Source organism: Onychostoma macrolepis, chromosome 13 (genome assembly GCF_012432095.1).
Source record: "Onychostoma macrolepis isolate SWU-2019 chromosome 13, ASM1243209v1, whole genome shotgun sequence".
NCBI lineage: Eukaryota > Metazoa > Chordata > Actinopteri > Cypriniformes > Cyprinidae > Onychostoma > Onychostoma macrolepis.
In genome coordinates, this window is record NC_081167.1 from 25,255,217 (window position 1) to 25,278,303 (window position 23,087).

Genomic DNA, 23,087 nt, shown 5'->3' on the forward strand with positions numbered 1-23,087 from the left:
CCTCCTCTCTCTCCCACTTCATTTCCTGTCTACAAAGGCAAAAATGCCAAAAATAAATCTTTTGCTTATTTGCCTTGTACAACCTGCACTGCTGTTTTTCAAATGTGTTTTTTCCGATAGAAATGGCTTTTTAAATACCGAAAGGAGACATGACTGATTAAAGTTGTCTTCGGAAAAATGCAAAAACCTGACAAATCACTACATTCTGTTGCATTCCTAATGTTCTCAATCTTTTTGCTGGCTTCAGGTGGCTCAACACTCTCGGTATCGCCGCAGCTCATGGAATTGATGTTGTGCTCCGACATTCTTTTTTTGATTATGGATACAACCACCTCGTCGACCAGCACTTCAACCCTTTACCTGTAAGTTTAAGCACATAAAAAGAACCCAAATCAAAAGCAGTCAAAACCGTTTAACACTCAGACATTACCTGCAGATAGATTCGAGTCATATACCACACGCACTAAAGGTTACGCAAATTAACACCATACGCAGTGATCTCTGTGGTATGCTCGTTACCGTATTGTAAAACCACCTAAAACGAATCTGTAAAAATGACCCAGGTGTAGGTTTTTCCATCATGAAGTGTATGAAAATAGCCTTAGACAGAGTCGGTCTTTAGCATGTGGCTCAGGCACCTTACGGCTTTTCCCGTGGGACCTATTAGCCAAGATGAAAGGTGTTTAGTGGTGTTGAATACTGGGCAGCTGAGGCGATCTGCACTGAAATTCAAGCCTGAGACAGTGTCGCCTGTCTCCCATCCCCTCTACATGTGTGCCCCACTGTGTGGAACAGCCAGATGCTGACAGCACTGCAACCTGAGCCAAGGACACTCCACAGGTATCCCCACCCTCCAGACCGCTGCCAACTTCATCCTGAATTATGTAGACCTCACTCTTTCACAGTGTCTGCAGGTCAGGCCCCAGGAGACAGGACAGACAGAAGACTTCAATTAAATATCAATTTGATTTGCGAACCCGTATAAAAGGCCACGACTAAAAGAAACTTAACCCTTATGTTCTGTGGATCTTTTCATCGCTCGGGAAACATGCTTAACGTTGAGTTTTGGTACATTATGTCTAATATTGTGAGCTGTGATTCTGAACGATATTTCAATTTGGCAATGTTAGATGTGCAAAATATTTTAGGCGTGTCCAGATATAAAACAAGAATAAATGTATACATGTATACATTCATATACATTTCCATATACTAACATTACATTTTCTTATTGGTTTACAAACTCTTTATGAAGCACTTCTGCCAGCTGTTTTTAATTTCATTTAATTTCATTTTTAACAAATCTTTTAAATTAGTTCAATATTTTACTATAAAACTTTAGGAATTGTATCAATTCTGGTAAAGTGGTGTGTGTATATGTTTTATGTATTTTATATTTGTATATATATACATATATATACACTTATAAGTGTGTGTGTGTGTTAAGAATTTGTTTTTTTGTTTTTTATTTTTGTATTTTTTATTTTATTTCAAAGTATAATTTTCTTTTTTTTTCCTGCCAACATTAGCAGGTTTTTGCTATAGCATTTGCAGTTAAAATGATGAAATAATATATTAAATATAATATATATATATATATATATATATATATATATATATATATATATATATATATATATATATATATATATATATATATATATATATTTAATATAAAATATTTTAAAACTATAAATTGCATTTATGTAAGACATGCAATAAATACATGCTTTTATTAATATTTATCTTTTTTTTTTTCATTGTAATAAATCTTGCATATTTTTGTTTGTTTTTGGAACATATTAAAAGAATTTAGGAGAAAATTGTGAAATTTGAAAATGAAATTTGTGACTACAAATGAAATATAAATATAGAACTTTTTTTTTTTTTTTTTTTTTGCCAGAATCCTTCTTTGAAATGATTTTCACATAGACGAAAACAAACCGCTACTTCCCCTCTTAACACTGAAGCAGACCCACTGATTTTAGCTTCACCTGCAGCTTACTTTCTGGTTCCTACACACAATCCTCACTGACTCCAGATGCTGATAGATACATTATCTGCTCGTGGCCCTCTGTTCTTTTACAGCCCACCAGCAGTGGAGAGCCAGACCTGTCGACTCGCTCAGGATAACGTATGTTCCTGTGCAAGTAATAAAACCAAAGGAAGACATAAAGAGGGAAAATACAGCAATGGTAGAAATTCTTGATTATGCAACGCTTCACCGAAGGCTAGTCTGGATTTCTCAGAATCTCAACAGGAGCACTGTTCTTCCAGGACAACCCAGAATGAGCATCTTTCCATAAAAATTTCGTCAAGCACTCCTCACAACTTTCGAAACGGTCATCTTTTTCCCCCCTGCTTCTCGTTCAATATCTCTAGTTATTCCAAGGACCAATCGCCCCCTGCTGGGATCGCAATGCTTTAAACATAGCTGGATGTCTGTGGGAACTGCCAGAAGCCCCGCTGTGAGAATTCGCAACAGCCGCAACCTGTCGGCCTGCGTGGAAAATTTACGGTCCAACCTTTTCCCTTTAATCCCTTACTGAGTCATGTCTCAGTTTCTCTCCCTTCACACCTCAGCAGATGATCTCATCCCCTCTCCTTTGTTTCTTTTTTAAACCCCTTGTCTCTGGCTGTTTCTTGTGTTTTCACTCCCGTCTTGCTGATTGGATTCTAATCCGAACCAGGAGATTTCACAAGTGCACTAATAATGTATTCTGTCAGTAATTCCCACAGATCTATATGTCCACCCCTTTAGACTATTAAGGTGATATGTGTAATTCATTTGATGTTAAAATAGTTTCTAAATCCAACTTCCAGTCTTTTGTCTAGTAATTTTTCTTTCTCATATTGAATATGTTCAGTAATTAGTATAATAAGCAATTACATATGTTGGGTGAAAGCAATATCACAGCTCTCTTTAATAATTTGCACATTTATTTATTTAATCAATCAATCTGCTCATAAAAGCAATAGCACACCTCTCTTTAATAATGTGCATTCATTCATTCATTCATTTATATATATATATTTATTTATTTTAATGTATGTATGCATTTAATCTGCTGGTAAAAGCAGTAGTACATCTCTTTTTAGTAATCTGCACAATGATATTAATAACAATATACATTTTTATTAATACAATTACAATAAAAATATTATTGTATTTTATATAATAGTAGACTTCTTTAATAATCTGCACAATAATATCAATTAATATCAATATTATTTTATTTTGTCTTTGTTTTGTTTTTAATCGTTTAAATAGTTAAATAGTTTTCATCTGCTATAGGTGAAGTTAATAGTGCACCTCTCTTCAATAATATGCACAATATTATTATTATTATTACTATTGCTTTTATTGTATTTAGTTTTTTAATGAATTTTGTGTAATAGTAGACTTTTTTAATAATCTGCAAAATAATATTACTTAATATCAATATTTATCTTTTATTTTATTTTGTTTTTGTTTGATTATTAATCTGCCAGATGAAAGAAATAGCACACCTCTCTTCAATACTCTGCACGATTATTTATTTATATATTTATTTATTCAGAGTTTTTCATCTGCTGGGTGAAAGACAGTACACCTCTCTTTAATAATACGCACAAAACACTTTTTATTAATATTAAAAACATCAAAAATCATTTAATTGATTTTTTTCTCTGCAGGGTGAAAGCAATAGCACACTTCTCTTCATTAATCTCTATATTAATTTTATTAATTTATTGTAGTTTTTCATTGGCTAGGTGAAGTTAATAGTGCCCCTCTCTTTAATAATCAGCACAATATAATTTTTGTTAATATTAAAAACTTCAAAAATAATTTATAGCAATAGCACACTTCTCTTCAATAATCTCTATATTAATTTTATTCTTTTATTATAGTTTTTATCAGCTAGGTGAAGTTAATAGTGCACCTCTCTTCAATAATCTGCACAATTATTAATAATTAATATCAGTATGAATTATTGTTACAATTCTGATTATTGAAGATGCGCTATTGTTTTCACAAAGCACTGAAAAGGTGGCCCACATTTATCTCAGATCAAGTGGGCTTTGAATCGGGCTAATCGGGCAACAGCAACACGCCCAGGAATGTTTCAACAGCACAATATCATAGAGGCATGTTGGTGGGCTTGATCTGGGGCCATGGCAAACTCCAGCGTCCTGGCAGAATGTTTTACACTGGCAAAAACTACTCACGTTTTCTTTAGAAAATCTACCCGTCCAGTCATTTTCGCAATTCCATTTAGTGTTAGTGGTGTGAAAATTACACGCTTCACCTTTAAATATTATTAAAATGTAGGTTCTTATTGCTCCCAGTTGTTTATTATGTGGTTAGAATTGCTTCGTTTTTGTTGCACACTCTCACGTTAAGTTAATATGTGTCTGTCTGGCATTAAAGGACATGGCATTTGCTTATATCCTGTTGGTATTACAGACAAGTAAGTTGGTCATATCCTTTAATCTCTTAGGTCTTTAGTGGTTTGACTTTAATTTATTCATTATTAAAGTGGTTTCTGCGTTATTCAGTCATTATAGCCTCTGCACTTACTCAGTTTTGAGAAATGCTTTCTAAGCGAAATGATCTGCCAACCCAGTGTTTTCACCTCTGAGAAGGTACAATAAGGGACGGTTGTTGAGATGAGCACTCCTGAGCTTTATTGTCATTTAGTGTTTGCTGCAGTGGCCTGTAGTGCACCTGCATTTGCATAACATTTTGATAGACTAAAAAATGCATAAACCTTTCCATGCAGATCAGTGTACACCAGTTTGAAACCCTTGAATCTAGACTCTGGTCTCTGGTTCTAGATTGTGCTCAAGCAGTGTTTTTTTAAACACAGATCTAAGATGTTGACATTTGCGTTTGAAATAATTTTTGTAACAAAAATTTGTATTGTTTTATAGTTAATTCAGAAGTTTCACTGCATCATATCACATTGCAATAATTGAGATTTGTATTTTTACATTCTTAAAACAATGTTTTTTTGTAAAATTGCAGTTGAAAGAGACCCACCCATTCCCGAATCTCTTTTTCCCACTGCCTATAGCAGATGCTGCACAATGTACACTGCCGGAGCAAATTAAGTTAAAGTTTCCCTGAAAAAGAAGCCTTTAAATGCTGCCATATGCAGGATTGCATGGGAACTTCCTGATGCACACATGCTGCTTTGAACCAGTTCAATTAGGTGTTGAATTTAGGAACTGATGAGAGGTATTAGGAGAGACCTAGTGCAGTCATGCATGTGAAATTCAGGTAGCCATCGCTCTTTTCCATGCAATAAAAATGAATGTAAGGAAACTGTTCTCTGGTTACACTATAGGCTATACACTGAAAAAAGTGATAAGTTGACTTAACTTAAAAAAATTTAGGAAACCCATTGCCTTAAAATTATTAAGTAAATAATAATAGTAAAAAAAAAGTTAAGTGAACTTGACAATTCACTTAATTTTACTTAATAATTTTAAGGCAACGGGTTTCCTCAATTTTTTTAAGTTAAGTCAACTTATCAATTTTACAGTGTAGTTAATGTACAATGTGCAATAAATGTGATGGGATTTTGGTTTTACTGGATCATAGTAGATTAAATGTGCTGATAGTATGACTTTTGGACCGGAAAATGTAGTAGAATAATATTTTACTTTTGTGTGTGTTTGGCTTGGGTAACACATTTAGTTCCTTTAATAATATCGGTGAGTACAAGTTGAAAATTCATGCCAGATTTAAAGCAGGTATTCTAGGTACCAAATTTTTCAAAGGTACATTTTGCAAAAACATCTTTATCAGTTTAGTTTTTCCTGTAAGAGTATGACTGGAAATTTTCTTTGTTCCCCCTGATGACAGAAAGCAAAAAATACAGTATGTATCTTTCATTTCTATGAGCTATTTCATTTATTATGGTCAAGAGGAGATGTTTTTGGTTTATTGTTTCTCAATTTTAACAGGAAAAGCTTCCAAAGAAAGATTATGCTTATATCGCTCCATTCGAGCATCCAAGAAAATGTCTTTCTCAATAAAAGACTGAAGCACATGTGCATTTTTTTCTATCTCAAAAAAAAAAAAAAAAAAGTTGTTCTTACTAAAATGAAGGCAGATATGAGAAACTTATGTTACGCCTACATTTTTTTTTCTTACACTTTTTTTAAATTCAACTTTCTACAGCTTACTCTTTAACAATTCTAAAATTAAAACTCCTTTGAAAGATGGAAGGATGCTGGAATTCATTGGATTTGTGCTGGCAGAGAAATGCCACATCTGTCCGGTGTATTTAAACCAGAATCATCTTGCATGAATCATGTTTCTTGTACAGAGGTGCACCACGCTAACACTATTCTATGGCAGAATCGCTTGACCTAACACGCGTGTTGACATGGCAGAGCTCCAGTAAAAATGGCTCAGTGATGCTTTTTATTTTGTAACATGTGTTTTGTGTGTTGGTATTGTAGGATTACTGGTTATCTCTGCTCTTTAAACGTCTGGTGGGCCCGAGGGTGCTTGCGGTGCACGTCGCAGGTCTCCAGAGGAAACCACACCCTGGACGGGTGATCCGGGACAAACTCCGCATCTATGCGCACTGCACCAGCTTTCACAAGTAGGTTCTCATTAGACTGTCTGATGTAAGATCTAGATATCAAGAGCCTTCATATCTAAAAAAAAATTATAATAATTTTCTATAGGAGACAGACTTTTGTTATAACATAATGAGGCATATTTGCAGGTGTTTTATTAATTAATTAATTAATTAATTTAGTATTGCTCATTTCAGCAATTATCGTGGCTTAATATATTTGTAACTGATGGCATGACTAGAGACAGTGAATGAAAGTACCAATTTGTGTTTTGCACTTAAGGCATAGATGTTAAAATATATTGTTATATGCATGTCTATTGTTAGGCGAAATATGCATCCCGTGTAAAATTTTGAACTGTATAGCCTTGGCATGATTACATGCTGAAATGGATTATTGCATATTTCCAAATACTTCCCCATTCATCTTCACTTATAGCGACATTAAGTTATTTCTCCCTATAGTCTAGAGTTTTCTCGAATGTATCATTGAGTCTATAACTCACTCACCGACTTTTTTCCAGGTGTCTGAAAAAGTAGTTTTTCTATAGGAGACAGACTGTTGTTATAACATAATGAGGCATTTTTGAAAATATAGTTTATAATTTGTAAAAAATGAAAAATGTCCTTCTTTTAAACCGCTGTATCAACTCCTCAAAAGACATCAAACCTGCTTCATCAAACAAATCCATAAGCTAACTGATACTTTGGTTCACCCAAAAATTAATATCCCACCCATGTCTCTCTGGTGGGATGTCCGGATTGCTCACAATTGAAGTGAGAGCAGTGGTTCATTAAATTTCTCCAAAAAAAATAAATAAATAATGATAAGACCACTCAAAGCGTTCAAATGCTTTCTTTGCATCAAGAGAAAGCACTAACCCCACAATCTCACGCTGTTGAAAAGTTTGTATAAAATTAAGGAGTCTTATTATTGTTGCAAGACGAGCAGCCTCTTATAAAACCTACTTGGTCATCCTTGATAACGTCAGTTATTTACCTTCTCCAGACGAGAAGCCAGGATTTTAGCTTGCAATTTCCTGTCAGTATTTAATAAAGATATAGGTGTATATGAAGAGCAGACTTCGGGAGGTTTACCTTTTCTAATATAAAAGAAATATGAGCTTCTCTCAGAGATTCAGGAAGCCGCCCAATGTCAAATGAGTGATTAAACAGAGCATGGGTTTAAGCAATAAAGCGTGCCATTCTTTATAAAAATACACAGCCTATCACATCCGGGTCATTCTGCTTCTTTAACATTGCCTCCAGTAATTCTTCCTTAGAGATAGGATCTCTACTTTTAAAAGGATGAGAAGTAGGCTTAATTATAACCTCCCTGTTTTAATTTGAAATCCTCCTGTTTATCTAAATGTGTTTCTTGTAATAGAGCTATACCGATCTTCTCTTTTCTGATTTAAGACAAAACATTTTTCCTTTTTATAAGATTATAAATTCCTTGGACATTCCAAGTTCACATACCATTGGCATAGGCCTCACTCGAGAAACAGCTGTATCGCAACATCTTTGAACGCTACAGATAGTGACCTAAAAGAGAAATATGCTGATCTGAACAAAAAAAAACAAAACAAACAAAAATAAACTTTTTCCAGAATTATAGTACAAATAAAACACAAATAACAAAAAATAAGAAACATGGCAACCAGCCTTTCAACCATCTCACAAGGGTTTCCAAACAAACCTTGCTGTGAAGAGAGATACAAACTTGTTTCAAAACGCCATTCTTCATCTTCACAGAAAGTCATCATCACACCATAAATCAGGCATCTGCAAGGCTGCGCAGTCAGTCTGTTCTTAATGCAATGGAAATGTAATTCAAAGTCTATGCAAGATCTGCAGTACAATTACATCGTCTCTAAGCAGGAACTTGTTGGGAGTCGAGAAAAACTGTCACCTCCTCTGGAAAAGTGAACTTCTTGGGCGTCCACATTTGGACTTTTTTTTACTCCAAGCGTGGTTGGGTAGAGTAACGCATTATACACTTGTAGTTCTCTTCTCTTCTCTTCTCTTCTCTTCTCTTCTCTTCTCTTCTCTTCTCTTCTCTTCTCTTCTCTTCTCTTCTCTTCTCTTCTCTTCTCTTCTCTTCTCTTCTCTTCTGAACTACAGGAGCTGAATAATCTTTGTAAAATGACATTCTTGGGGTGTCTGTGTCATGCAAAGATGTTTGTTTAAGGCTGGAATACACTACACGATTTTTGCCCTGATTTTCCTCTGATTACCGTTTGGATAAGTCGATGGATAGTTGCCAAAAGTTAGAGCCAGTCTGCAGACTAGAGTTGACAGATTTCATAGAAAATTGCGTAGTGAAAATTTTCAGACGATTGGTTATCTATCGCTTCGAGAACATTTGACATAATCATTTATCCTTGTGATGCATCATTACTCCAGTCTTCAGTGCCATATGATCCTTCAGAAATAATTCTAATATGCTGATCTGTTGCTCGAGAAACATTATTTTTATTTGTGTTCAAAACTGTTAATTTTTGCCTCCCAACGCTTTAAACTAAACTATTTAAATATGGCCCAGATTACATTTAATACGGCTTCAATTCAAATAGAGATAAACATGGTTTGTTCCGACCGCAGTGTTTTAAGTGGTGGAATAATGGATGCAGAGAGCATGAAACCACTGTAATTCAATTTTGTACAATCAACAATTTTGGTGCTGTGTTGGGTTGCCACTTGATTGCCCAATGTGAAAATTGGCTCCAGAAGCAATGTCTTGTGAAGTCAGTGAAATGCTGTTGTTGACTTGGTGTCGGGAACATGCTTATGATGCCTTAAAATGCTGACTAGGTAGGCTGCTTGTTAGATTATGGAACAGAATTTCAGTGTATATCGCAAATACATCACCATAGCAAGATTGTATGTGTGTAAATTGGCTTTTTATTTTATTTTACCTGTAGCATTATCTCCACACAGATTCCCGTCATCTGAGTACATAGCCGTAGTGGAGGATTTTAAGGCTTACCTGCTCATTCTCAAACACATAAATTACAGAGTTCAGACAGCCACTCTTTCAGAGTGAGAGCCCATAAAATTTAACAAGTATCAATTGTCAAGTGTGCAGAGTCTCTTTCTACAGTGTGAGAGGCGCTGAAAGACACCAGAGGCTCAGGCAGGTGAGGGGAGTAGAGCTGCGGGACAATAGGCAGGTCTGTACCCAGGCCAGATAAAAAGTGCCATCATTCCCTTTGATGATTATCTATTACCCCAGAATGATGTGAGCGGGACCTGCCAGCTTTTCAGCAGCAGTGTAGGTTTACGTTCTACAGATCCCTGTGTCTCAGCTCAGTTACAGCTCTGTGTCTGTGCTGCTACAGGCCCCTGGCTTCAGGATTCCTGCAGGACAACAGACGTGTAAAGAAAACAGCGTTGGGGAAGCTGCTTTGAAATGTGCTACTCGTAATATGAAGTACAGTCAACAAAAAACATGAAAGCTTTTTAATGGTAGTGTATCTTTTTAAATGCTCTACCATTCAGAAAGATTTTTTAAATGCTTTTCGAAACTAATCTCTTTCCCTGTGGTCACCAAGGCAGCATTTATTTGGGGAAAAAACTTTATTATTGCAATTTAAATGAACAATTTTAAACAGGTTTAACAAGTTAAAAAAAACGTAATTGATGTAATTGCTTTAAACTTTATTACGGTATTATCGATGTTGAAAACAATTGTGTTGTTTACATGTTACATTTGTTCCAGAATCCTTTAATGAATAGAAAGTTTAAAAGAACAGCATTTATTTGAAAAACATAAAACATAAAAATGTCTTTATTTAATTTAATGCACTGTTATTCATTAGTATTTATCTGGCAATAACTGTGTAAACTAAAGAGAGAAATATGTTAAACACAAGTAATATAACTAGAAATGTCATAATTTGTATTATCGGGTCAAAAGCTAGCAGCATTTATGTTGTTAAATAAAAGACAAAATAAGAAGCTTGAATGAATTTCTGAATCGTGAAAATGAATTATTAAATCACTACAATGAATCATTGACTCAATGAAATGAATCACTGAATTGCTCAAATGAACTGATGAGTCACTAAAATGAATCGGACTATCAAAAGATACGTAAGTGAGAGGCATTTTAAGATTATTGAGTGGCTTTGCAATATTGCTACTTTTAGTAACTCCCCAACACTGCAGTTTAATTTCATGATTAGGACATTAAAGCTTTGACATCAAATATGTATTTAAAGCATCTATGAAACTGCACTTGTATGTTCTTCTTTTAACATCTTCATTTTTAGTTGAGAGGTTTTCAGGCTTTTAGGTCTGCAGCCATGAGATATTTCAAAGCAGACTGACGTTATCCAGTTACAATTCCTGATACATACAGATGACAGAGTTTTGGGCCACGTTCAAAATCTCATCACGTTGTGTCTTATCCATCAAACCGAAACCACCACAAACCGAACAAGTAATCTCTTTAAATGCCATGAAACCCAAAACAGCTGGTCTGCAGCTAAAACCTGTTCTCTAAACGCATTGCTTTTGCTTTGCCTGTCCAGTGGCAAGATGACGTTGACTGTTTGTATTGATGATAGACAGGTGATTTTATTTAAATGAAAATGTTTTTTATCAAAATGGCACTGTTAAATGTCAACAATCATATTATCTAATTCACAGAATTTCCTCTGTGTCAGTGGAAAAGCGAACAATGTTCCAAAGATGGGTTTTTTTTTTGCAAGGCATTCGGGTCTCATTCACTCCAGCCTCTTTCAAGTTTTTCGTTCTATTAGTGGTTAAAATGGCCGGTCAGACAAGTCATGGATATGCTTTCAGTATCTTCACTAATCCATCACAACACCCTTATACAAAACAGGCCTCCTTTTCGGTGCTTTGAGTGGTTTCTCCACTCCACATTTCCCCAGGACCATTCGCTGACATCAAACAAAGGATTCCATGTTTACGTTCCCCATTTGAATGCTGGAGAGGCACATTGTTTCAAAGTCTTGGACAATGTTTATCATTTTTCGATCTGTTCGTCTGATCTAATGCGCCCTTCTGGAAAATATCTACCCAAGCTACCAAAGTCTATTAAAACTGAGACACCGCACATGTATCACATGACACGAGAGATGTTTTCATTACACAGTCTCGGGTTTGTCTCGTTCCTGAATTTTTTTCCCTTGAACTCTATTCAGTGTGCGCCAAGGTGTAAAGATGCACATGGCCCGGGTTGCTCGCGATTGGTGAGATTACTAACAGGCTTGCCTGACAAAAGCCAAGCTCTGACCGGTGCAGTCGGGCCTTTACCACATGTGGTATTCGTGCACTGCAGCTATGTTTTCCTTGCCTTTACCTTAGAATCCTTATTGAATTTTATGATGTTTGCCTAATCATGTTGCCAGATACTTATCTCCAGTTAATATTCCCTAAAGCTAGCTCTTCAGCGGTATTACCCTGAAAACAAGGAGCAGTATGCTGGTGTCGTTGTAACGTAAGCGCGATCGTCCAACACATATAAAGCTTTTGTTACCCCAGTGAATTTGGGAGGGGAGCTAATGCTTTTACAGTTATGTGAAAACAATCAGCTCTTTTACATGACGTAGTCCTGGGGCCTCCTTTGCTTATATACAGTACTTTATAATTTGGTTATTGTGTGCTGAAATTGAATCACATCAGGGTTTGGACCCTTATAAAATATAACACATTGTCTCTTGTAAAAGGAATTCTGGGAACAGACTCAATGTTTCTGTCAGTATTACAGTATGCGAGTGAACAACGTATGTGGAATTTCAAATGGTAAATGAGGAGAGTTTGATACATTTTAGCTGCAACATCTGTCCATATTCTTTCAAATGTTTCGATTTGTTTTTGAAGTTTTTATTATTGAAGGCTTGTTAGCTGTAAAGTCATCTGTTATGTTCACCCAGGCTGCATTCAAAATATAATAAAAACATTAATAAGGTGACATATTATTGATATTTAAAGTAACTGTTTTCCGTTTGAGTCTATTTTAGGATGTCATTTATTCCTGTGCTGGCAAAGCTGAATTTGCAGCAGCCGTTACTCCAGTCTACAGCGTCACATGATCCTTCAGAAATCAAACGCTGCTGTATTGTAAATTTTAATGTTTTGTTTTTTAACTCTTTCCTGCAGTCACGATTATGTCAGAGGGTCCATAACCATCTACATCATCAACCTGCATCGCTCACGGAAAAAAATCAAGCTGGCCGGGACTTTACGAAATAAAACTGTTCACCAATACCTGTTACAGCCCTTCGGCACAGATGGACTTCACTCCACGTAAGTCAATTATCATCCATGACAGCGATTTAACATAAAATAATATGATGAATATACTCTATGTAAACTATACTGTATATATATTTCATTTTTAGGAGAACTGACAAATTAACTTTGATTTTGTTAAATTATATTACTCTTCAAAAAGGTTTCATGTTGCATTTATTTATATTATTATATTAAAAGAAATATTATAAATAAAATTCAATTTTATAGTATATTTATATTTTTAGTACCAGTGAGTGAAATGAGATTCCTATTGGTGGAAGAGTTGCATTTTAAGTTTTAAGTATTATATTATATTATATTAATTATTTGATATTATATTTAGTGCTGGGCAATGATTAATCGCATCCAAAATAAAATTTTGGTTTATATAATATATGTGGGTGTACTGTGTATATTTATTATGTATATATAAAGACACACACATTCAGTATATATTTTGAAAATGTTTGCCTGTATTTACACGTATATATTTATATTAATATATTTAATTTAGGAACATAACATATTTTTCTTATATTTACATGCATGTGTGTGTATTTATATATACATAATAAACATACACAGTACTCATGCATATATTATGTACACAAAAACTTTTTTGTGATTAATCATTGCCCAGCACTAATTATATTATATTGTGTAGTATTACTAGATAATAATATTAGGAATGTAATTAAGAATTATATCAAATATGGTATTGATATATTATATTAATGTACTATACAAAATTGTGTTATGTTAAATTCTATGAACTTATTATTAGTTACCTCAGCTTTTTTAAGAATGTGGTTTATGCTTCTGTTCTCGGTTTACTATAATAATCAAAGTGGAGTGTTGTTGCTTTACTAAACATATTAACTCAGACGGAACAGATAAATCTGGTGCTCTATAACTGTCTACACACACACAGCTGTGCTAACTGTTTTCTGACTAAATATTCAACTCTTCCACAAATGGGGATCCCGTTTGGCCAACGTTAACCTAATCATGGAAAGGGCAAAAGAGAGACCTGGGTCATAAAAACATGGTCTGTTCATCCCCTCAGACTCTTAAATGGGATTTGAGGATTATCTTGTTGGCGCTCGCGTACTTGATAAAGTACAGCTGAACCAAACACGTCTACATCCTCAACATCTATCTTGACCCTTGTAGAAGTTGTCTTTTGAATTCTTCTGGTTGAAGCTCTTCTGAATGTGTTTTCAGTTATTGTGTTCGATGTTTTGTATCACATACATGCTTCATACGGTGCCAAGTAGATTCTCAGCTAATTTTTCGTTGGTCTTGACAGGTTGTTTTTAACGACTTGTTCAACCAACAAGACATTAGTCATGAAGGAGAAACTTCACAAATGTGATTACTTAAGAGCCATACTCGCTGGTCACAAACACCCTATTTCACTCTGATATGATTTACAGATTGTCTGTATTTTTACTCGGCTGTTAAGAAACACGTCATATTTTTCACTCAAAGAGAGTGTTCTGTTTTGAGTTTTTCACTAGAAATATTTTGAAGCCAAGAACAAAACATCAAAACGTCCATTAAACATGGACAATCCAATTGAGTTAGCGTAATAACATTGTCTTGGTTTATTGAAGCTCAATTCAAACTGAGTGTACAGTGAAATGCAGCTTCCTTTGGGGCAGATGTTGGCAATAGTTTTGTCAGCAGCTTTCAGCTTGAATTTCAACAAGTTTTCGCTGTCCTCTCATTTTTATTTTTTTTTCTTCTTTTGAGGAATTGTGATCCAGAAGGCCACCTCTGTCAGAGCTTAACGTCTGTTATTAGGAGTTAAGCGTGATACTTTGAAAACATGATCGTGGTGTCGATCAGTGAAACAGAAACTCTTTGAATAAGTCTACGCTTAAATCCCTCCGTCCCGCAACAGGGGGAAAATTGAATGAAGGATAGAAAGGAATATTCAGAAGAAGCAGAGAGTAATTACCAGTTATATATCACAGAGAGCAATCTATCATAGACCCGTATGAAAACAAACCCATACTCATGTGTGTTTTGATAGACCCATTCCCACGGTTAATACTCATAAACCATCCACTTGCCATGCTCGATAATATTTATAGAAATATGACTTCTTTTTGATTCCGAAAGAGCTTGAAAGCCTGTAAATTTTTTGTCATTTTTCCATCAAATCTGTACTTTTTATTCATTTTATTCTCATAAAACGCAGTTATTGGATTAATTAGTCTAGTCTTCCCACCTTGTATTGTGCATGTGCCGTCAAAAATAGTGAAACATGCGGCGTATTTGTGTCTTCAAAAATGCCCACAGCTCCATATGGGCTGAATCAGTGTGTTCCAGAGCAAATTCGGTGAGTAACATATACAGGCAGACTATAAAGTTACTCATGACACATTCCAATGCTTAACTCCTCTGTAACGCATATGCAGGGAAATTAACTGCTCATTTTGTGGGGTCACACTTAAACACTCTCAGACAGAGTTGCTCTTTTCAAGGATAAATTTTCCCTACAGTGTTTGGCCGATCTGTCTTTGTCTGTTTTGAATTATATTTCTGTAATTCAAAATGGAAACAAAGAGAGATAGGGGTATTCAGAGAGTGGGGAACACTTACCTGACATTTAACAATTTCTGTGTAAATGCGTATATATAATGTAACACATGTATAAATTGGTTCTTTTTTTTTTTTTTTTAAGAAATTAATACTATGCGTTAAATTGATCAGTAACTGTGAAGGCTTTCATATTGTTACAAAAAAAATTGTATTTCCAAGGAATTCTGTTGTTCAGCTTATTCCTGCTGTCACAGGAATAAATTAATTAAAAAATATATTTAAAAAGTTATTTTAAATGAATACAATATAATGTAATATATATATATATATATATACAGTTGTGCTCAAAATTATTCATACCCTTGGTAATATGATCAAAGAAAGCTGTGAAAATAAGTCTGCATGGTGACTAGGAGCATGACATTGTCCAGCCTTGGCTTCCTGTTTTACAGGATTATAAATATGAGGAACACAAAGGCCAAATTCCCTTAATCATTGATCACAAGGAGTAAAACCAAAGAATATATTTCTGATGTGCAGCAAAAGATTGTTGAACTTCACAAATTTAGAAAGTGGCTTTAAGAAAAGAGCTAAAAATCCCCATTTCCACAATCAGGGCAATAATTAAGAGGTTCCGATCAACTAAAGATGTTACAAATCTGCCTGGAAGGTCATCCTAATGCATGCTGAGGAGGACAGTTTGAGTGGCCAAAGACTCTCCAAGTATCACAGCTGGAGAATTGTAGAGATTAGTTGAGTCTTGGGGTCAGAAACCTAAAAAAAAAAAAAAAAAATCAAACAGCACCTACATCACCACATGTTGTTTGGGAGGGTTTCAAGAAAAATTCTCCTCATTCATCCAAAAACAAACTCCAGCATATTCAGTTATCAGACACGACTGGAACTTCAAATAGCACTGGCTTATATGGTCACATGAAACTAAATAAAATAGCTTTTTAGCAGCAAACACTCAAGATGGGTTTGGTGAACACACGGATAAAAAAGTACCTCATGTGTACAATGAAATATACTGCTGTATCTTTAACGTTGTGGGCCTGTTTTTCTGCTGGAGGTCCTGGACATCTTGTTTAGACACATGGCATCATGGATTCAATTAAATACCAACATATAAAAAATTAAAAACTGACTGTCCATGCTAGAAATCTTATAATGGGCCTTGGTTGGATCTTCCAACAGGACAATGATCCAAAAACAAACATCAAAAACAACACAAAAATGGGTCACTGAGCACAAAACCAAGCTTCTGCTGGCCATTCCAGTCCTCTGACCTGAACCCTGTAGAAAATGAGTGAACTGAAGAGAAGAAGCACCAACATGGAGCTGGGAATCTAAAGGGTCTGGAGTGATTCTGGATGAAGGAATGGTCTCTGATCTCTTGTCAGGTGTTCTCTAACCTCATCAGGCATTATAGGAGAACATTTAGAGCTGTTAAACTGGCAAATGGAGGTTTCAAAAAGTATTGAATAAAAGGGTGCCGTTAATTGTGGCCAATGTGTATTAGAGAAAAACATTTATTTCACAATGATATTTCCCCCCATTTTAAATTCTTATTATCCAATGAAAGGTCCAATGAAATTTGTAAAATAAAAGATCAAAAGGATTAATGATACAAATTTATTTTCACATCCGCCTTTGATCATATTTACCAAAGGTATTAAAAATTTTGAGCACAACTGTATATATATTAAGAAATTAGTACTAGGATGCATTAAATTGATCAAAAGTGACTGAAGACTGAAGGAATAAATTAATCTAAAAATATTTTAAAATAGAAACCAGTTTTACTCCACAAAATTACTGTTTTACTGTATTTTTTATCAAATAAATGTTATAACTTATGTATATATAAATACTGATATAATAAATTTTTTAATTTTTTTTATTTAATGTATAGGTATTAGGTTTTTTTTTTTTTTTCAAGACTTTAAACATTTTTAAACATTTTAAAGGCTTGTTCTTTATTTATCAATATTTTTAGTACTTGGTCTGCTGTTCTAAATAGTAATATTTAGAGAAGGAGAACGAGTTTAGAAATGCTTAAAAAATTGTGTAAAGTCTTCTTCTAGAAAATTAATAATAATAATAAAACTGTGAAATAGGAACAGCTCTTTAAGTCACCTGCTTTTCTTTTTTAGGCCTTAAAAGCTGTTTAACGTAGAAGCTGACCTGAACATTACCTTTCAAATCTAAAACACAGCAGTGTTGAGAACTTCAGAGCTGGAACTTCTCAAACCAGAGCTACTGTGTGATCACGGCTGATGTTTGTGATCTCTCTGTGCCTTGAAGGGTTTGTCTTTTCAGGTCTTTTCATTTCTCAAACACATACCTACATCTGTAGCCAGAGGTTGTTAGAGCTCCAGAACTATCAGGAGACTTTAATTCAATTTGAATTCTATCCAGAGGAAATGCTGATCTTCCTCTGCAGAAGCCCCGAGCGAAACACCGCTGACTGTGTTCTTACATACTTCTGTCTGCTTTGAACTCCTGAGCATAAATCCTCCCCGGGGTAAAGCTGATTGAGAAGATCAACAATCCCACCTCACCTTTGCGTCTGATGCATGCCGTCACACTGCGCTTCAGAAGGGCTTCGGGCCCAAAGCAAACTCAGCTTCCTGATCATTTCAGTCTGTGGTACCATAAGATAAGATGAGGTGATGGGTCGAATCTTCCCAACGTCTGCTGAAAGAGTAGAACTATTGGAAATAGTCAGGACGACTTCTTTCTTTTCAGAAGTTTCGCCGAACCAACAGTGAATGTAGGAAAAAGTTTTTTTTGGTTTTTTTTACGTTTTTCATGAATAAATGTTTAAACCTTCATCTGTTAGGAAACAGTGTCAACTTGTAATTAAATTCATGTTAAAGGGATAATGCACATGAAAAATGAATATTCTGTCATCGTTTACTCACCCTGAAGTTGTTCCAAACCTGCATGAGTTTCTTTCTTCTGTTGAACATAATAGAAGATATTTTGAAGACTGTTGGTAACCAAAGAGTTGACGGTAGCCATTGACTTCCTTAGTATTTTTTTTCCATACTATGTCAATGGCTGCCATCAACTGTTATGTGGACCACTGTTTTTTCTTAGTCAGCTGGTTGTTGATGGTAATAAAGATAACTATCCCTGGCTGTGCTCTTCCTTTTTTTTGTAGTAATAAATACTGTATACAAATATCCAAATTACCTATTTGCATATTGTACAGAATATTATGCCACAATGCAATGTGACATTCCATTTCTCTAATGAAGGCACAGGAATCAATAAATGACATATAAAATAGTTTTTATAATGCATTAAATATTTTTCAAATAAAATTTTGTTTTAACAAAAGGTTATTATTATTATTATTTTAAACAAGTTAATAGGATACATTAAATTGATCAAAAGTAACAGTAAAGACATTTCTAATGTTACAAAAAAATAAAAATAAATCTGTTTCATATAAATGTTCTTTTGAACATTCTTTTAATCAAAGAGTCCTGCAAGGTTTCATGGTTTCAACCAAAAAAAAAACATTAGGCAGTGCTTTTTTCAATATTGATAATAATAAATATGTCTTGAGCAGCAAATCAGCATATTAGAATGATTTTTGAAGGATCATGTGACACTGAAGACTGGTGTAACGATGTTGAAAGATTCAGCTTTACAGAAATGACATTTTAAAAACTATTAAAATAGAAAACCGTTTAATATTTCGCGATATTACCATTTTTAGAGTATTTTTGATCAAATAAATGCAACCTTAGCAAGAAAGAAATTTTTAAAGAAATGTACAGATCCCAAACGTTTGTACAGTGGTGTGTGGCATCCAGCTGTTCCAAACACACTCAAATCGGGATGTTTGTGTTTTCTATAAGGTTGATAATGCAGCTGTAGCGCCCCCTAGCGCGGGATCTGAGGGTTTACTGTAATTGCAGATTCACCTTTACACTTGGTGTAACTGGGTCCTAAAACCAGCTATTTTTGACTGATATTTGATTTCAGATTAATTTATTTTACAGTCCCATTACAGTTCTCACACCGATATATTGATATTGCATCCTAACACACATGTCCCTTTGCTCCGCAGGTCTGTGCAGCTGAACGGAGAGCCCTTGCGTATGGTGGACAATGAGACGTTCCCTGAGCTGAAGCCACGGACACTCAGGGCAGGAAGAACGATAGCCATGCCACCTGTATCTATCGGCTTCTACGTCATCAAGAATATTAATGCCTACGCCTGCCGCAGATAACACACACTGACCGACCTCAGACCATCCTCGTGGCCTTCTCCTCTTTTTATAAGCCCACAGAGACGTAGAAAAGACTCCTTGGTTCAAGCAAGGGTTGCACTGAATGCTTCCAACAACATTTCTCCTCTTTTTTTAACCACAAGAAAAGCTCGACTTGTGGAAAGTGAATGTATTTTGGTTGCCCTTTTGTGGGGGTTTTTGTCGCTTTCGGTTGCAGGAGTGTAGTGAAGTCTCACGGTGCTTCACGGAGAGCTTTGTAATCCGATGTTGAGGACCAGCGTAGGCTATGAACCCAGCGCCAGTGTGCGGGTTCAGATGCTGTGCGGCGATTATGAAGTAGATCGATCAGAATCGGTCCTTTTTCACATTTTCTGCGGTAATTTTGTGGGAAAATCTGTGCAATGAGGTTGAACATGGTAAAATGTGTTAAACAGATATGACAGCACTACATTCTCATTGGTAGCTAGAAACATTATCAGATTAGCCAAAATATTTTAATGATGAAAATGCACAGGACGCAAGCGACAGCCGTTTCAATTCTCCGGAGTTCTGTGGGTGCGGATTCTGTGTGGGCCTGTCTGTCAGCTTAATGTGATTTAGCCGAGTAGGACGTGTTCCTGGATCAACATCCTTGTTGGTTCTTAAACAACATTCCAGCTTGACAGCCAATCAGATTTTAGGGTTAGATTTAAGGGACTTGAATATTGTTCTTTCAACCAATCATTTTAGAGGTAGGTTATGCTTAGGGCTGCAAGTCTTAGAACTATTATTGCTGTTTCAGGACCAAAAAAGGAGGTCAATCCTGCTAAATCACATTGTAAAATTACAGTTTGATCTGAATTACATCTCTCTTGTGTACTTTTTTGGATTCTGGAGTCTAAAGCCACTCAAAAGGCACAGGGCCAAATCTTGATCCGTAATCTTTCTTTTTCATTGCAGGACAGTAAATATAAGCCTCCTATTTAAAGCCATCTTTATAACTTTTAACACTGACCTTGTCCTAAAAAACAGCTTGCAGTCTTGGGTTCTCTCTTTTTTTTTTTTGTTCGGTTGCTGCTTTATTATTTCAAACTGTATGACGATGAAGGTACTACGGACAGATATACAGATATTTTCTAAAACATCCTTATATTTTATTGCAAAATTAGATAGGAATCACATAACACAATCTTTATGCAATCTTTATCGGTTCTCTGAGAAATACTGCTTTATATTTATAATGTTTACATGTTTGATTTCCCGTTGTAGCTCAGACTCTTTTGAAGCTGAAAGGAAAGAGTAGGGAGTTTTTGAAGGCATCGTTTTGCTTTATGAAGAACTGTGTATCATAAAGTCGTTGCAGAGCTCAGGAAATTAACTTGTCCATTAGCATCATGTCCAAAGTTTTTTTTTTTTTTTTTTTTGCTATAACATTGTGAACCTGAGCTTAGTTCTCCAGATTTCTTCTGCTATATTAACACTACCTTACTCTGTGTTGATACTGGGGCCCTGGAAGGTGTTAGATAATTAAGCCACACTTGAAAATGTAAATACTTTTAGACATTATATCAGTTCAAGTGGTATTTATTTTTCAAGCAATACATTTCACAAATATTAATTTGTCAAGTCATTTAAAAAGCAATTGCAAAAATGGCAAAGACAAGTATCGTACATTCTGAAAAAAATCCCATTTGGCTTGATATTCTGTCTTTTTTTGTTTTTGAAAACATTTTAAGTGTCGCCAAATTGTGCATATACTTTTAGGGCCACTAATAAATCCCATGTACAGCGATTAAGTTTTTGCTGCTAGCTGCCTTAAGTAAAATTAAGCAAGATGAGTGACAAATGTTTTTGTACAGGTACAAACTTTTTTATATTAATAAATGTACATACAATTGGTTTTCGATTTAAATGGTGTGCTTCCTCGCTCTATAAAAATTATTTATATAAATGTATATGTGTGGTTATGAGTGTTTGTGTGTGTGTGTGTGTGTGTGTGTGTGTGTGTGTGTATAAAAACAGTTGACTTTTGTCCACATTGGCAGATAATTATATTGTACTTTTTGTAAAACATACAGCAGAGACTGATTTTAATGTTTAGCAAGGAAACTGCCCTTTGAATTTCAAATATATTGAGTTTCTCACAGTATGCACACTTGTGTATCACAATGTTTTACATTGTATATTCTTTGGTCACTCATTCACAATGCAAAAAATATCGATTCAGCTTTCAAACGGTTTATATGAATTCTGTAATGTTGTTGTTTTTTGTTTTTTTTTCCTTTCCTCGGGCTTGGTTATGGCAGCGTTTGATTTTCCAGGGTCAATAATTCTGTTAGCATCATAATATTTCCTTAGATTTGGAAGACTCTGTTGTGATTTTAGAGCTTTATAGGGTCTTTGATTTGTAAAATGACACTTTCACAAGCTATTTTCCTCCTTGAATGTGTTTATTGCAAATTTAGAGTTGTTAATATTTTTTCAGTTAAAGAGCATTATTTTATTATGGAAATGATTGTCTGAATATTATTTTTGTCAAAATATATAAATAAAATAATAGTAAAAATGTTTATTGAAGATCTTGTTTTTGGCTTGTCATTTACAATATTATATGATGTATATGAAATATGTATTGAATATTCAAAGTGTGTATACACTATATATATACACACACACACACACACACACACACACACTATATATATATATATATGTGTATACACTATATATATATTGTATTTTATATTATATATTAATTTCAGTAAATGAAAACAAGTATTTTGCAATTATACATCTGAAATACATTAATTTTGGTTTTACATTTTATTTGGTTTGATATTTACCAAAGATGAAAATGCAAAGAACACTATTCATTTTATATTTGATTTTTTTATTACAATGTAAGTTAAAGTTAGTGACTACTTTGATGATTCTTCTGGTTTACAGTTCTGTAAATTATAGTTATTCTTAATTTCTTATGTAATTTTACATCTGAATAAATTAATCTTGGTTTGACATTTTATTTGGTTTAATATTTAACAAAAACAAAAATGCTAAGAACGCTTCATTTTTAATTTAATTGAATTTTTCAGTATGCGTTCTTAAAAGCTAGTGACATCTTTGATGGTTTTTGTGTTCTAAATTTCAGTAAATGAAAGTTATTCTTAATTTTAAATCTGAAATAAATTAATCTTTGTTTGACATTTTAATTGGTTTGATATTTAAAGACAAAAATGCTAAGATCACTTCATTTTATTTCATTTCATTTTATTTCATTTTATTATTTGCAGTGCACGTTCTTGAATGTTATTGAGTACTTCTTGTGGTCTAAATTTCAGCAAGGTAAAGGCCTGCTGGCTCTCGTCAGACTTTGTGACTCTTGATCAAGTGTAAATGAGCTTGGCTTCTGTTTATGAATCCAGGCTTTTTCAGCCTTCAAAAAGAATCTGAGCTACATAGAGAATTTGTA

The 23,087-nt window shown here is 34.5% G+C and overlaps 1 protein-coding gene across 1 annotated transcript in view; it reads left to right on the forward strand.

Moving 5' to 3' along the window:
- hpse2 (heparanase 2) overlaps positions 1-22,105 on the forward strand; it is a 92,188-nt gene extending 70,083 nt beyond the window's left edge. The window contains exons 10-13 of the mRNA XM_058796401.1: positions 248-362; positions 6,454-6,599; positions 12,705-12,851; positions 19,477-22,105. Coding sequence (XP_058652384.1) covers positions 248-362; positions 6,454-6,599; positions 12,705-12,851; positions 19,477-19,639 — 571 coding nt within the window. The 3' untranslated portion in view covers positions 19,640-22,105. The remainder of the gene's footprint in view (positions 1-247; positions 363-6,453; positions 6,600-12,704; positions 12,852-19,476) is intronic.
- Positions 22,106-23,087: the final 982 nt, after the last annotated feature.